General features: G+C 35.4%; 1 protein-coding gene across 9 annotated transcripts in view; it reads left to right on the forward strand.

The window, feature by feature from the left end:
- Nucleotides 1-17,528, forward strand: part of GAPVD1 (GTPase activating protein and VPS9 domains 1) — an 86,276-nt gene that overhangs the window by 45,718 nt on the left and 23,030 nt on the right. For 3 of the 9 annotated variants that reach the window (XM_072631926.1, XM_072631918.1, XM_072631919.1), the window contains 10 exons: nucleotides 3,402-3,531; nucleotides 4,333-4,458; nucleotides 4,973-5,146; nucleotides 6,416-6,556; nucleotides 8,837-8,971; nucleotides 9,787-9,906; nucleotides 12,617-12,694; nucleotides 13,402-13,769; nucleotides 16,186-16,273; nucleotides 17,286-17,366. In XM_072631926.1, the coding sequence (XP_072488027.1) occupies nucleotides 3,402-3,531; nucleotides 4,333-4,458; nucleotides 4,973-5,146; nucleotides 6,416-6,556; nucleotides 8,837-8,971; nucleotides 9,787-9,906; nucleotides 12,617-12,694; nucleotides 13,402-13,769; nucleotides 16,186-16,273; nucleotides 17,286-17,366 (1,441 nt within the window). The remainder of the gene's footprint in view (nucleotides 1-3,401; nucleotides 3,532-4,332; nucleotides 4,459-4,972; nucleotides 5,147-6,415; nucleotides 6,557-8,836; nucleotides 8,972-9,786; nucleotides 9,907-12,616; nucleotides 12,695-13,401; nucleotides 13,770-16,185; nucleotides 16,274-17,285; nucleotides 17,367-17,528) is intronic. The other 6 variants (XM_072631920.1, XM_072631922.1, XM_072631921.1 and 3 more) reach the window with 4 other exon arrangements.

The raw sequence follows: 17,528 nt of genomic DNA on the forward strand, positions 1-17,528 counted from the left end.
CTGGAGAAGGAAATGACAAACCACTCCAGTATCTCTGTCAAGAAAGACCCAAATGGAGTCATGAAGAGTTAGATACAACTGAAAAATGATGAAACAACAAAAAAAGAAGTGAAAGGGTCACCTTGAGAGCAGTAGCAGCTTTTTCTCCCTGTGAGTTTTCAAGCAGGGCCTTTTAGATGTGGAAGGTGGAGATCTCTCCAACTCCATGGTTCTCTCTGAGCCCCAGTTTCACTGTTTTTGAAATGAGGACAGTGATTTATACATTGCCTACTCAGTAGGGTTGTTGTAAGTAAAGCGCTTTATAAACCTTAAAGTATTGTAGCAATATGAACTTTTATTGCAAAACTTAAGTTTGTTTAATTTAAAGAAAGTGAACAAATATATTTTCAAGTAGATTTTTAAAAAAATTGTACAATGTAATTGTTTATACTATATTTGACATTATGATGTGTTGGTGCTTAAACTATTAACAATTGGTTATTTAAATGTAGATTAAAATTTCTTATTTTTATGGGGTAAAGTGATATTCATACTCCTACTTATTTCCAACATTTGCCTGGAAAATAAGATACTTAGGGTTCAGATTCCAGCTGTACCTCTAATGTACTGATTGACTTTGAATAGGTCATTTAATCTTTTAAAAAATTGGATATCTGATTCAAAGATGAGTCGGGAAGATTGTGATGAGAACTAATAAAAAGTTTTGAAAGTGCTTTACAAATATCGGACATTGTAAAATGCATCTTGATTAACATTGAGGATTAGGAGCTGGGGTTAGCAGCAATATTGAGCCTTTGTATATGGCTAGATTCTGTAAATCTAACTGCAAGCTCAACTCACACCAAATTACAGTGTTTCTGTTTCCAAGGAAAAATTAGAAGTTTTATGGTATCTCAGCAACTTACTCTGTTTAAAAAGAGAATCACAGGAAAAAATTTGCTCAAATTTAATCCTTCCTGCTGACAGTTTTATTTCACAGATAGATCTCTCAACGTAAGTGTACCATTCCACAGACCTCTATGTAAAATGATTTTTATGTGATGTGAGTTTGCCCCTATTCACTAAGTTTATTTAACCTATTTATAACAAAGATATACACAAAATAATACCTTTATGCAAGTCACATAATGTACTAAAATACAAACATATTACTGTACCATAATAATAAACAGGATTATGAAATGAAAGGTAAAGTTAATGATAAAGTATGCACAGTATAGCACAGTAAAGTTAACATAGGTGTGTGATATGTTCTTTCTTCCCCAGCCATTGCACCCAACCTTTGTCACTGACTGTGCAACTTTTTAAAAAAATCCTCTTTTTTTAGAAAATTTATTTATTTTTCGTTTTCTACATTCACCTCCATAAGCTTTTGAGTTTTAAATTTTCTCCCCTTTCCTCTCCTTCCCCTTCCCCAAGATGATGCTACATATAAATATATATTAAAACATATTTTCACATTAGTCATGTTATAAAAAAAGAATTAGAATAAATGGGAGGAATCATGAGAAAGAAGAAATAAAGCAGTTTTTAAAAAAGAGTAAATAGTGCACTTCAGTCTGCATTCAGACTCCATAGTTCTTTTTCTGATTGTGGATAGCATTTTCCATCATGAATCTTTCTAAGTTTTCTTAGATCCTTGCATTGTGCAACCATTTTATGAAGCTGCTGAGAAATATTTGGACAGTGGCTCTCTTTTTCATATCTGATAATTGCAAGCAATGTTATCGCCAACTATTTTTAAATTTTTAAAAATTTTGAAATGTTTGGATCCATCATTTTAATACAAGGAAAAAAAATTCACTTCTATGATGAAATGCTTCTGCCAACTGCTTTTGTGAGCTTTTTTTTTTTGACCTCAGGTTCCAGAGTTTCCCTTTGTTCTTCTACAATCTTTGTAGCTAGGAATTCAATTGATCCTCATTTGACAATTCTTCATGAAACTAAAACAACTCTTCCACATCATTCTTATCCACTTCTAGCTCCAGTGCTTAGGCCAGTTTTAAAATTTTGTTTACTCACATCTTTGAATGTTTTATCTTTGTCAAATTCAAACTTTTTTCCTAACTTTCTTCATTTGTGTTTCTGTTACATCTTCCTATGCCTTTCAGAATTCTTTATGTAAAGTTGAATTTGTGTTATATGAATTTACATAAAGCAAGAGCTGTTTATACTTATCTATCTTGACACTGGGTCTCCCTCATTCTGGTAGCTAGGGGCAGGGGCAGGCCAGTGGTCAGGAACTCTTCCTGAGTTCAAATATGACCTAAGACATTTTTTAGCTGTGTGTCTGGACAAGTCACTTAACCCCGTTTGCCTCAGTACCTCATCTGTAAAATGAATTGGAGAAGGAAATAACAAACAACTCCATTATCTTTGCCCAGAAAACCTTAAATAGGGTCATGAAGAGTCAGACTTGACTGAAACAGCTGAACAACAGCAACTCTCTAGATTGCTTAGAATGGAAGTGCAGTGGCCTCTTCTGGGCCTAATTCTAATACTGATCATCACAGAAGCTTTAATTAACTGCTCCATCTTTCTGCCCTGGGACAGATTGTCCCTCTTTAGTCAAGCCTGGTGGCCATTTGTTCCTAGGGTCTCATATTTTGGTACTAGATTTAGTGAGGATACCCAGTATACTTTATCCTTGCTGCAGCAGCTCAGAATCCCTGGAATAGTCAAGCCTCAGTCCTCCCAGAAGTAGAACTTTAGGAATGTGTCACTGAACACAGCCTTCCTGTTCATGTTCATTTCTAAGGAAAATTGTTAGGGAAGTTATAAGATAGGGCTTCATTTACTGCCTTAGAAATCCTATTGGCTGAAAGTGGTCATAAAATAATAAGTTTATTAATACTAAAATACTAAGAGTACTAAAAGACTTTTACATTTTTGAAAATTTGATTAAGAAAAAAATCTTAAAATAGTGGTATCACTATATAGTAGAAAGAGTACTAAATTTGAAATTAGGAGACTGTGACCTGCTGTATAATAGAAGGGATACAGGATTGTGAATTGGACAACTTGTATTTGAATGTTATCTTTGCTACCTACTATCCATTTGACCACAGGCAAGTTACTTTTCCCCTCAGTTTCCTTGGTCTATTATAAGAAAGGGTTGTATTACATAGTCTCTTCTGCTTAAAGCTTGATAATATTAGGAAATGGCCCTGATTCTTATTAGTTGTGTGATTCTTGAACTTTCCTTTATATCTGTGTACTTAGTTTCTTCATCCTCAGTGTAGAATTCTTATGTTATCTACCTTTCAGAGTTGATTAAAATAAAGGGTAAATCTTAAAGTGCTATAGAAGTGTGAGGTTTTTGTTGTTGTTCTTATTTGTTAAAAAGTCCATATCCTTTTCTCTTGTTATAATTTCAATACCAGAATGACTTTATCTCTTAGGTCTTAAACATGCAGCTTTCAGATGGAGGACAAGGAGATGTCCCTGTTGATGAAACCAAACTCCACGGTAAACCTGATAAAACCTTGCGCTTTTCCCTCTGCAGTGATAATCTGGAAGGAATATCTGAAGGTGAAGGGTTACTTTATTCCAGGAATTGTGATTCAAGTAGATTTTGTAGTTTTCTTTAAAGGAGCTTTATTAAGGAGTATTCTTATGCCATCCTTGCCTTTTAGTAAGTGTGCTGCAGTTGGCTATAGAGAGAAATACTTGAAATTTTATATGCAAAACACTGAAATGAGGAAAAAAGAGAACTAAGTTTGCTTCGTTAAAATTGTTGCCAATTTTTGGCAGTTTTGCGTATTTCCTGTGAATGGCCATCAAAGTATTTGCCTTTTAGACTCTATAGCTCCTTTAGAGGTACATAAGTAATGCATGTCTAGGTAGAACAAATAAACTAGCACTTTGTCCTAGTAGCATTTATAGTTTTAAATTTTATGTTATTTTTCTTCCAAATTTGATCTTACATATTTTCTAAACTAGAGCTAAATCGTTATAACTCTAGGTGACAGACTGCTTGCAGTTGTTTTTGTTAGACTTGTACTGCTGACCACACTTGGCATATAAGTGATTAAAGAGTGATAGGTTGCACTGCACCATTCACACACCTTGTTGAGCCAGGAACATACAACAGAAAATATGAATGAAAAAGTTGAATGGTTAATTCTCAGAGTGTAGTTTTTGGTCATTTTGTGAATCAAGACTACTACCCTGAAGAATTTTGAGATTGCAGATTCAACATTTCACTTTCATTCTTAATTCTCAGAGCAGTATCTTACAGTTTTTAATCACTTATCAAAGCATGAAAATTTGCATGTGGCTCAGCAATGTGTCTTGCTTAAAGACAGTCACTAACAGAAAAAAAATTTATAGGTCCTTCAAATCGTTCTAATTCGGTATCTTCTCTGGACCTGGAAGGAGAATCTGTATCAGAACTTGGAGCAGGACCTTCTGGGAGTAATGGTGTTGAAGCTCTACAGCTTTTGGAACATGAACAAGGTAAGAAATAGATAAAAACAACCGCAAATTACAAAAAACTGCCTTAAGCCTTTGGAGGCCAGGGACCAAGTTACATATTTATTTTGTTAATCCAACAGCTCTTTTACATTATAGATATGTGATAATTACTTACTGAATCAAGTTGTAATTTTTGATTTTCAGTGTGCCAAATTCTGACTCTCTCTGATAAGAGAGACCTTTATTGCTTTGCATGTAGCAGTTAATAAATAAATACAGGTTGACTTTAGTTAAAAAAATTTCTGTATGTTGCAACTATTAAACTTAATTTCCCTTTTGGCTATTTCCTTCTTTTTCATGCACTCAATTTCGTCAGTAAGTAAAATTTGTAGGCTCACCTTACTGAGAAGAATGGATTTTTTGTGAATTAAAAGTGTTCAGGGTAAATGAAGAAACATTTCTAAGTTGTAACTCAGAAAAAGATTCTTTTAACTTGGCCATTGCCAAATGGATGCCTGTTTTATAACAGGGAGGAACTTCTCATTGTTTTTGACAGCTACAACACAGGATAACCTTGATGATAAACTACGGAAATTTGAAATTCGTGATATGATGGGGCTAACAGATGATCGGGATATTTCAGAAACAGTGAGTGAGACCTGGAGCACAGATGTCTTAGGCAGTGATTTTGATCCCAACATTGATGAAGATCGATTACAGGAGATTGCAGGTAACTGATGAGGGTGTATGGTAAGCTCTCTACTGATATTTATGTAGTTGTTCCCTCATTGTTATGCTCTAACAAATACCACATTTTAGCGTAAAGTGGTATTATTTTCTTGTGTGTAAACCTAATTCTGAAATGAGTCATTTTATTCTATGATTTTTATTTATTTAAACATAGGCAAAGTTCTCCCTTCCTGTACTTCATTCTGAAAGAGAATAACTACTTTCCTGAATTACTTTTTAGCTTCCTCTTATTTTTAGGAACTGGTATCTTTCCTTAGTCTGTTTTTAGTAAATTCCTTCCCAAGGGTAAACTCCAGGTCATTGAGATGCGAATTAACTCTTTTCTGAGCATGGGAATTACACCTGTAAATTCCAGTGCAATTTGCAGCATGGAGGATCTCAGAAAGAATTAATTCACCTCTGAAAGTTCTATTCAGCTTGAAAAGGTAATCCTCTATTTGTAGAAAATGATTTGTTTATCTTTGGGTCATTGACATGTACTAAAAATGGTAAAGGTTTTTTCCCACATGAACCAGTCAGAACAATTCTTTCATTATACTGTGTTGAAAACCATGGAACTTTTTTTAGTTGTATGTTTTAATACAGCCATGCAGTAATGTTGAGTCTTTTTACATGTATTCTTAAATAGTGTAAATAGATTTCTTAATTAGTCTTGCATTACTCTGTTCTAGATGCCAAAGGAGTATTATTCCTGGCATTGGAATATATGAAGCAATAAGCTATATTTGCAGTTGAATGACTGCTGTAGAGGAGGTGTGTATTCTACTGCAAATACATTTTATCGCTCTGTGTACTCCATCATTCGATAAGGTGCCAGAAGAAAGCTTATTTGGCCAGTGTGTTCCTGTGAGGTTGAGTCTCTTAGTTTGAACTTTCGGGAGTCTCTGCAGTGCTTTTGTTGCCTGTGGAGGAGTGTATGTGGAGAGAGATGTTGCAAGCCGGAGCATCATAGCTGAGTCAGTAATATTGGCAGCTGGCCACAGTGATTTGAATGATGTGTGTTCACTTCAAGGAGAGGAAAGTATGGAAAAATAGGAAACCAGTCCATGGAATTTGAGTGTTGCCATGATTCATATTAGCCAACCCTTGTTTTTAGTGATGATTATGGTTCAAAGCATTCTTCCTTTTCTCTTAGTACCTTGCCTGTAGGCTCATGAATTTTGTAAGCTCGTGTTGGGGCTTTCTCCTTTTGTCACTGCTCTTTCCATCCAGACCCTTGTTAACCCTTTGCTCCCCACTGGTTGTACAGGTGCGGCAGCAGAGAACATGTTAGGCAGTTTGCTGTGTCTGCCAGGTTCAGGGTCAGTGCTTCTTGACCCCTGCACTGGTTCTACCATATCAGAAACAACCAGCGAAGCTTGGAGTGTAGAGGTATTACCAAGTGACTCAGGTTAGTATCCTGTCCTCATTTCCTTTTTTTTCCTTTGCACAGAAGCAATCAGTTTAAGGGCCTTAAAAATACATGGCTTGAGTGTGCATTTATTTAACAAACATTTATTTTTTAGTCGACTGCTATGTGCAACATACTCTGTTTGATACTGGGTAGATTCAAAGTTTAGTTAAGATGTGGTCCCTTTCTTCATGGACCTCACTGGTGGTTTATAGGGGGATAAAATCCTCTATATCTATATGACATTGTTCCTTTTAAGACTCAGCTTGAGTACTCATTTCTCCAGTCACTATTGTCCTCTTTTCCCAGCCTCCGTTGTATTTACTTTGTATTAATTTGTCTTTGTCCAAATTGTTTCATCCCAGTAGAGTGTAAGTTCCTTGAGGGAAGGGATTGTTTTATTTTTGCCTTTGTATCCTCTGCACCTACCATATAATATCTTGAGCATTTTAGACACTTAATGTGCATTGAATTATTATAAGTTAAGTGTATTGGAGGAGGTACAAAACAAAGTGTTAAATGAGATCCCAGGGGAAAAAACATTTTGCTAATAGGGAAGATTATTCATGGCAGAGGTAGCATTCTTATTTAAGTTTTAAAGTGTGATTGCAAATAGGAGAGGTAAAGAGGGAAAGTGAAGGCATGCCAATTATAGAGAAAAGTAAAAGCAGATGTACAGAGGAATGAAAGTAAACACTAATCTAGTTTACCTGGAAAGAACGTTGTGTATATGTCTCACATATGCATTTGCACAGACCTAAGTGTGGGGTGATATGTGATTAGGCTGGATAGGTCGGGTGGTACTAGCTTGTAGATGGCCTTGAATATGAAGCAAAGTAGGAAAAGGGGATGGACAATTAGATTTCTCTTTTGTCACTATAGCAAAATATTTTCATTTGGGATATTTTCTCTCCATTAATATGACATAGAGAACACTGGACTTGGAGTCAGAAGGCCTTTGAAGTTGAAGTCGCAATTTTGCAATATATTAGTTGTATGATTTTGAACAATTCCTTGTCCTCTCTGGACTCTTATTTTCTTGAACATAAATGTAGGTTTTGGACAAGATGATCTCTAAAGGTCCCCCAGCTCTTAATCTGTGATTTTGAACTCTTTGGGAACTTTTGAATTATCATGCTCAGAATTTTTTCTAAATGATTCAATTTTGTATTTTTAAAGAGCAATTACTGTTATTAGGATCACTGAAGATGAGAGCTATCTCTCAATCTAGCATCATAGATGTAGCACAGGATTAGCAGTGCCTTTCAGAAGCTGAGTAGAAGAGTGTCCTGTAGTTACAGTTAGGTTTGTGGCAATGAAAGAGTACCCCCCTACGTTTTGTGAAAAGTTTGAAATTGAATAATAGGCCTTCAGAAATTCTTTTGTGCAGGATTGCTATAAATCCACATATAGTACTTTACATATTGAGTGACATTTTCCTTTTCATGCTTACAAAAAAATGTCCAGTATCTTTTATTAGAGGACAGTTCTCACAATATTAAAATAAAATTGCTTTCACTCAAAGTTTGGCCTGATTCCTTTAATTAAGGCACAATTGACTTATTTTGAAATGTGAATATTTTGGCATACTTTTCAGAAAATCAGATATACCGGTATCATTTTTATAAGTAGATGATGCTACTAATTGAGTGTGGTGACATATGCTTGAGTTGTTTTTCTAAAGATAATATGTTTTAGTGGAGAGAGCCCTGGACTTGGTGTCATAAAACCTGAGTTCAGATCTTGGCTCTAACATTTACAAGATATGTGACTATTGGCAAGTCACTTAACTTCTCTGGGCCTGTTTCCTTATCCGTCTAATGGAGATAAAAGTATTTGCATTGCCTCTCTTATAGTGTGATTGTGAGGAAAGCACTTTGTAAACATTCAGTACTATTGAAATTTGATTTATTATTGCTTACTAGTGATGATGTGTTTGCTCTCTGCTATATCCACACATCCTTATCCAAATTTCCATGCACATCTATCAGAACATAGTTTTTATATGGCTGACTGGAGTTGAGGACATAGTCCGTTGCCTTGAAACAGAGTTTTCATCTGTGCACAATTAACCAACCTGTAGAAGAATGGAATCTTTAAGCTTGGCTTCATTAACACAGCGGTCTAAGCCACTGAAGTAACTGGCCCAGATACAGAAATCTATTTACACTGGTTTTGTAAATCCTCAGGTGGGCTTTTCTGTGTAGGGGTTAATAGAAATTGAAGCCATAAGGAACTGAATGAAGCACTGATGTGAGCACATTACTGTTTTCCATCCAGAGGCCCCAGACCTCAAACAGGAAGAGAGATTACAAGAGCTAGAGAGCTGTTCTGGACTGGGTAGCACCTCTGATGATACAGATGTCCGGGAAGTCAGCTCCCGCCCCAGCACTCCAGGCCTCAGTGTTGTCTCAGGTATTTCAATCTTGTCTTACGTAAGAAGTATTTTAAGGTTTTTGTTTTATTTCAAAAAGTTTTCTGTTGATGTCAACATGATATTTAACCTTAAGGATTGCATCAGAAAAAATCTCTCTTTTTTAAACTAAAACTGATTTTAAGGGATTTTACAGACTGTGGCCTGGTTTCACTTTTTAAATTAATGAGTTTTCCATTTAATTTTGAACCTGATGTTTGTGTTTTCCTTGTACTATGATGATCAGCGAGTGACAGTTTAAGAGAGTGAAAGGATCATTTGTCCGGGAGTCCAGAAGACTGAAGTTCAGATTCAGGCTGTGCTACTTGCTGACTGATTAAACATCAGACAGTCTGTTTAAGCTTTCTCTGTCTCATTGTTTTCATCAGTAAAATAGAGATGGTGGTAATTGTACTACTTACTTAATGGGGTTACTGTGAGGAAATTACTTTGTATTGTGAATTGTGATCACATGAAATAATTCAGGTACATGTAAGGCACAGTTTAGATGATAATCAACGTAAAATGCTTTGTAATGGTTAAGAAAGCTACAAATGTCAGCTATGATTTTATTATTATTATTATTATTTTCATTATTATGATATTGTTTTGAATATCCAGTAGCTTGCTATTATGTACTGCCTTTACAGGTTAATTCTCTTTATGTTATATAAATCAGTTTTACTATGCTTAAGCCTAAATATAAAAGTTATAATACTAATCAGTTTATCTAGCCAGCACATGATAAATTTGTTAATATTTAAAGGCTTTTCTAATCATTTTCTTGTGTTTTTTATGTGTATTTTTCTCCTGTAAGGCATCAGTGCAACCTCTGAGGATATTCCTAATAAGATTGAGGACCTTAGATCAGAATGTAGTTCTGACTTTGGTGGCAAAGACTCAGTCACCAGTCCAGATATGGATGAAGTAGTCCATGGTAAGAAAGGCAAATATATATACGTGAGGTGTGCAGATACATTTACCTCTTTTCCCAGGTACCTCAAATATGTCATGTAATTTTATTTTCACCATCATTTCATGACTTTGTTACCTAGAGATACTTGAACCGATGAAAGAGACATAATTTCATTGGTGTGGCTTTTTATCTCTCAACACATCAGCTTCTCTCTGCTTTTTAATTCTGTTTGACTTTTATTTGTATTTTCCCACAAATACTCCATAGAGGATCTGCAGTTTTCTGGAGGCATTTTCTCTTCTCTTTTTTAATTCAGAGTTGTCTACTTTTTTTTCAGTAGGAGCCTAATTGATTTGAAAACCATTTACTGTAGACCTCAAGAATTTTATATTCGTAACAGTGGTGACATGTGGTGTCTAAATGTACGATATGTACATTTTATAACAAAGAATTTGCCCTCATTACATTTTAGTTAGTTTTCCCATACAAAAAGCTTTGTGCTAACCAATGATAAATTTTTGATCATGTCAGTGAGAATGCCATTTAAAAATTTTTTCAACTAATAAAGATTATTTTTTTCTTCCTACTTCCCCTTTAAAAAAAAAACAAAACCCTTTTTTAACAAATTTAAGGTTAATTAAATTAAATGTTTAGTCAAGCAAAACAGATTCTTGCATTAGTCATATTATAAATGTGTGTGTATATATGTAAACATATATACTTATATATACCTCTCTGTATAATATATGTATCTGTCTGTATGTATATATGTATGCATATAAGTACATCCTCTCTCACATTGTGATTTATACGCTTTGTCCTCTGGAATCACAGTTATTGTGTTGAACTTTAGTTTTTAGTCTTGCGAAGTTTGTCTTTACAGTTTTCTTGTTATTGTGTAAATTGTTCTAGTGCTACTCATTTCACTCTGTATCTGTTTATTTTATAAGTCTTGTCAGGTTTCTTTGAAATAGTCTCTTTCCTCTTATGGCACAATAGTCCATGACATTTGTATCCCATGACTTATTCAGCCATTCCACTATTGATGGGCACTCTCTTAGTTTCCAGTTTTTTGTTATCACTGAAAGAGCTGTTAAAAATATTTTTGTTCACATTTCTCTTCCTTTTTTTTTTATTGGAGCACATGCCTTGTAGCCAAACTATTTTCTTTTTTCTTTTTTAAGACTCTGTTTTTTCTTTCACTTAGGCTAGAGGCAGAGTAGCCACTTAGAGTGGTCTTTCATAGGTCCAGGCCCTTTGCTGCTCTGCATGGGAGCTTTGACCTCTTCTGTTTTCCAACCTGGGCCATTTTACTCTTCACTCCCCCTCACCCCCAAATCCAAATCTACCAGAGTCCTCATATTACTGTTGAATGTAGTATGGACACCCAAGTGGCTTAGCCCACTGGAGCTCTGAACTACAGAACCCAAGTGATACACCAGCTCCAGCCTCTGTAGCAGCCAGGATCACAGGGAGGCAACATCATGCTTGGTAGCTAGATTATTTTCAAGAGCTATGCATTTTCAATTCTGACTCTTAAATTTACATTGTAGATAGTGTTTTTTTGCAGTTTCATAAAGAATATAAATTCATAGAACCAGGTAGATTGAAACATTACCCAGAGATTAGCTACATAGCTAGAAACTTGAGGTGTTTAGGACTATTGTTTTACTAGTATATGTATCCTTTCTAATTATGTTTAAAGGGTTTGTCTGAAAAGGCTCAGGCCCCATGATAGACACTCCAGTTTTAGGGTTTTGTAGGTACTATTGTAGTAGTACTGTAGGCTGTACATCTGTTTGTTGTCTCTCATTCTTGTAAAAGGACCTGTCCATTTCCTTTTCAGCTCTATATCTCAATAATATCATTTATGCTAATTCTCAGCATTGAAAATGGAAAAGTATTTTACTTACCCTTTTACATTTTAAAAGAAAACATCAGTAATTTATGAAAATACTTACATGATACCAGCTTTAGAGTAAAATATTGGAATTGTAGCAACTGATTTATTTGATATTTTTGGAAATTTCCCCTATTTACTTCCAAAATTTCCTTTTTACATTATTCATGCTTATCTGTGGCCAAGTCATTAACTTTTCTTATGTGGTGTGTGTTATATTTCTAGCCATCACATTTTGTTTTATGGTAGGACATGTTCAGCTTTTACTATTTTTTCCTTTGCCTAAAATGATGTCAGATTAGCTATATAACTTGACCCATGCTACCTGGCCTATCTTCCTCTAGTTTCTGAAGACCATTGATAACCCTAACATGTTAATAGGTGGCCTTAAAACTATGTTACTATGTGTGGTTCTTAGGACCTTTCCACTATTCTCCTGTTGTTATTGTGGAAATAGGCAGAGGGGAAGGAATACATAGGAGTGGGTATATTTGTCTTTTTTTATTGTTTTCTTCAATTGGAGTGGGTAAAATAATTTATTACTTAGGAATCCATGAGATGAACTCCTCTAGTTTTAACTCAGAGCTGGCCCTCAGATACTATCTTATTTGAACCTTCATAGCTCAGTAGAATTTGTCTGCAAAGTAAATTATCAAAGTGCAGATGTATTTGAATGTTCCTGTAAGACTGTGCTTGTGAGAGTATGTCTCTGGTATGGGTTGTTTATGAATTTTTATTGGATCTTTGAAAGTAAATAAACACTGAACAAGTTGGGAAACTCAAAGTGCTAAACCATGTTTACTTTTGACTTAGTTTCATATTGTGTTTCAGGAGCCCACCAGTTGACTTCTCCTCCCTCTCAATCAGAGTCTTTACTTGCAATGTTTGACCCATTGGCTTCACATGAAGGTAAGTTATTGAAATTATTTCTTCAGCTCTTTAGAGCTCATTGTTCATTGGTGTCTAGCAGCAGCTGATAAAGAAATTAAATACTTGGTTTCTAATTTTCTGGTGCTGAGCCATTCAGAACTTAGCTAGTTTGGTCCTCAGGTAATAGATACATAGAACAGTATTAGACCTGCACTTGAAGATTTTCCTAAGTAAATCCTGTGAGAGCTTGTGCTTCGATGGAAGAATTCAGGGTACTTTACTCATTACTGTGAAGCATTCAAGTATTGAAATAATTATAAAGAAGAAAATAAATATAGATCCTTGACTTAAGTTTTTTTTTTTGTTGCTTTTTTTTGTTTTCATTTCATTTACATTTCCCAGTGCATCCCTATCTCATCATCCTCCTGGACCTTAGAGAGTCATCTCCTATAACAAAGGGAAGGAAAAGAGGAGGAAAAAAAAATTTTAGTAAATCCCAACTAATATTGAAAAAAATCATAAAATTATATATAGTTTTCCACATCTTTAGTCCCTCACTTCTGCAGAGAGGTTGAAAGAGCCACCTTGTTGTGTGTCTTCTTTGGTGCCAAATTTGATTATTATAATTTTGCTGAGTTCCTTGGCTTTTAGCAGATTATTTGTAACCAAAGAAAATAGTCATCATGTAATTGAAAACCTTTGTTATATTACTTGTATCTCAGTTGGGAAATTTTTCTTTATCCAAGGGGCTTCTGCTGTAGTAAGACCAAAAGTTCACTATGCTAGACCATCACACCCACCACCAGATCCTCCAATCCTGGAAGGAGCAATGGGAGGGAATGAAGCCAGGCTACCAGGATTTGGCTCTCATGTGTTGATTCCAACGGATGCAGAAGCATTCAAACAGAGACATTCTTATCCTGAGCGATTAGTCCGAAGCAGGAGTTCTGATATTGTATCTTCAGCTCGGAGACCCATGAGTGATCCCAGTTGGAATCGGCGTCCTGGGAATGAAGATAGAGAACTGCTACCTTCAGCTGCCATTGGATCTCCTTTAGTGGTTGCACCTCCATCATCATCCTCATCTCCTAGTAAAGATTCCTTGAGAGGAGAGGTGAGGAGTCCTAGATATAGTAGAGTAGTATTTTGTTAACTGTTGGTTTGAATGACCTCAGCAAATACTGTTGACTTCTCAAACTAACATGGAGTTTGTTGACCAAGCTAGGATATACCTGTGATTAAGTGTAACTTGATGACCTAGGACAGTGATTCTCAAGCTTTTTGGTCTAATGACCACTTTAGGCTTAAAAATTATTAAGGACCCAAAAGAGCTGGGGTAGTAGAGGCTATAACCCATTGCTTATGTGGGTTATATCTATTGATAGTTACTGTATTTGAAATTAAAACCGATAAAATTTTAAAATGCTTATTCCTTTAAATAATAAACTAAATAAAATAATAAACATGTTAACAAATAACTTTTTGTGAATTTTATGAAACAAAAAGTAGAAGAATGGCATTATTTTACATATTTTTGCAAATCCCTGTAATATCTGACTTAATAGAAGGCAACCAGATTTTTATATCTGCTTCCTCGTTCACTTTATTGTGATATTTTGTTTTGGTTTTAAATATATAAAGAAAATCAAGCTTGACATAGGTTTGTAGTTGGAAAAGGCCAATAATAATAGGCCAATAACATCTTTTATTTTTTAAATTGTTTTCAGTTTTCTCCCATGACTTCCATATATCTTAGATTTTTTCCCCCTTCCTCCCCCCTCCCTCCCTGAAATGGCATGCAATCTTATATAGGCTCTGCATGTACATTCTTATTAAATACATTTTCACTTTGGTCATGTTTGCATAGGAGAATTAAAATGAATGGGAGAAACCATGAAAAAACAAGACATAAACAAGAGAAAATAGTCTGTTTCATTCTGCAATGTAATTCCATAATTCTTTCTGTGGATGTAGAAGGCGTTTTGCCTTAAGAGTCCATTGGGAATTTTTTAGGTCCTTGCATTGCTGCGAAGGGCTAAGTTTACCAGAAAAATTCCTCACACACTATGGTTATTTCTGTGTACATAGTTCTTCTGGTTCTGCTCCTTTCACTCAGCATCAGTTCATATAAGTCCTGGAGGCCTCTCTGGAGTCTTCCTGTTCATCATTTCTTATAGCACAATAGAATTCCATTATATTCCTATACCACAACTTGTTCAGCTATTCCCCAGTTGATGGGCATCCCCTTGCTTTCCAGTTCTTGGCCACCACAAAGAGAGCTGCTATAAATATTTTTGTACATGTGGGACCCTTTCCCATCTTGTTGAGATACTGTCCTAACACTGATATTGCTGGGTCAAAGGATATGCACATTTTTGTAGCCTTTTTGACATAGTTCCAAATTGCTCTCCAGAATGGCTGGATCAGTTCACAGCTTCACCAACAATGAATTAGTGTTCCAACTCTCCCACATCTTCCCCAACATTTGTCATCTTCCTATTTTGTCATGTTAGCCAATCTGATAGGTGTGGGCCAATAATATCTTAACATCATTATGAAAGTAATTTTGATTGTGGAGATAGACATCCAGGGTTGGTGGATCACACTTTGAGAATCATTGTTCTAGTGAAACTTTTCCTTATTATGCTAAATACCTTAAGACCAAAGATCCCTAGGCAGTTTGGTTTTTATTGAAGTAGTAGTAATTCCACAATTTAATTCAATAAGTATTTATGAATTAATATACTAAATGCTAACATATAGAGATGAATTAAGACACTATCTTGCTCCTCAAGAAGCTTAAAAATCTAGTAGGGGATATAAGATGTCCACAAACAAGTATACAGCTTTTTCAAACGAGTCATGAGTTAGTATGAATTGTTAGTAGGAGTTCTCCTGCCGCTGCTGCAGGCTATAGCTCCTCCACGCTTCAGTTCACATCCCCTGTGAGGTTCTATGGACAGAACCATCATTTTACTTGTTTGGCTTTGATTCTTTGCAAAATCTGATCCTCAGACTATGGACACACAATTCAGCTCTTATTAATGATAGTGCTTCATATTTGTATTTTAAACTTTTTTTTACAAAAAGGATTTTGAGCTTTTCTCAAAACATTTTCCCATGTCTTAAAATCATTTAATTCTCACAGTATTTCTATGAGGTATGCAGAAGAATTAATTTTAGCTAACTTTTCAGGTAAGGAATCTGAGGTTTAAATGGAAGCAGAGTAGCTCTCCCAAGATTATGCTTTGAGATAATGACAGAAAGGGGCCCAGAACTCACACCTCCTTACTCCTGCTCCGGTGCTTTCCCTATCATATTCACTTCCTTTTCCTTTCCCCATGGAATCCCCAAATATGTATAAAATTTCGTGCCTTTGCAGTCAGTGCAATTTTATACGTGAGGTAGAGTCTGCAATGATTTTTCTAGTAAACCATTATCCCAGGGACTTTTTAAAATAGTTTATAGATGTTTTGAAAACTTTTTATACCTATCTCAGCTGCGAATAAAATGCTAAAATCTTTCTGCAGACTGAAGAACGAAAAGATAGTGATGATGAGAAGTCAGACAGAAACAAACCTTGGTGGAGAAAACGTTTTGTTTCAGCTATGCCTAAAGGTAATTTCACAAAATTATTAGAATGCTATGGTTTAGGATCAGAGAAATAGAGTCCATTGATTTTAGTAAGTCAGTATTCTAGGTCTTGTGGGAATTTGATTATGACATGACTTCTAATGTGTTTTAAGTGGCTCATCTTAGATGGATGTTAAGACAAAGCTTTAGGATTTTAGGGTTACTGCTCTGTGACCCATGGTGTGTTGATTTCTCATAAACCCAGGAGAATATGTAGGCTTGGGACGTGTAAATACGAAATCCTGCTGAAGTTTACTTGAAGATACTTTGGACAGATATATCACTTTCCAAAACTGAATAAAAAAGAATTTTATCCCATTATGGTATTGATTTTTAGAATTTGCAACATTAATTTGGACATCTGGAGTAAATTTAAAGTTTTCATCTTTAAGTTGAGTTTTATCCCTTTCATCTTAGTGTGCTGGTACTGAAATTTGCTTGTTTGAGACATGTGCTTTTCCTGTGAACAGCTTGGCATTGTAGAGATGTTAATATTTAAGTTTGCACATGTATTTTATACCTGAAAAAGAGAAGCATCAGGAGTAGAAACAGGTGCCACCTTCACATACCTCCCCTTGGTAACCTGGGACTCCGGAGCTATGGATGACCCCTTTCATTCATAATTAGGGCCTCTTGCTGAGGAGAGAATGGTGTTCCGAGCTTTGAATGTGGTGTTTTTTGTTTTTTTGTTTTTTTGTTTTTTTTGGCAGGTTTCAGAATGCAGTGGATTCAACTTAATCCCTGATTACCTCTTAACTGATCCTTTCTTATAAAAGAGAATCTTCAAATAGACTCTGAGAACTCAAGTTCAGTTGTTTTCAAGAACATTTGTCTGTGGAAAGGATTTACACAGAGAATTTCTTAGGTTTTCAGCTTTTAAGGCCTCCTTTCATTTAGAACTGTTGGCACACCAGTATCTCCAAAATGACTGACTACTGTCTTCCGAGTACAGTGCAGTATGTTATATGTCACACTACTGACTTTATTTAATTTCCAGCTCCTATACCATTTAGAAAGAAAGAAAAACAAGAAAAAGACAAAGATGATCTGGGGCCTGACAGATTCTCAACACTTACAGGTTTGTAGATCCATGGACTTCCTGGCTCCTTCATTCCCAGAGCACATATTCCATAACACTTTTTCTTGGGTGCCATAAACGTTACCTCTGTAGAAAAGTATGTTTGTGTGTGTGTGTGTTTGTATGTGTGTGAAATGATGGGGAATATTTCCTTCATAGCTC

Source organism: Notamacropus eugenii, chromosome 1, assembly GCF_028372415.1.
Source record: "Notamacropus eugenii isolate mMacEug1 chromosome 1, mMacEug1.pri_v2, whole genome shotgun sequence".
NCBI lineage: Eukaryota > Metazoa > Chordata > Mammalia > Diprotodontia > Macropodidae > Notamacropus > Notamacropus eugenii.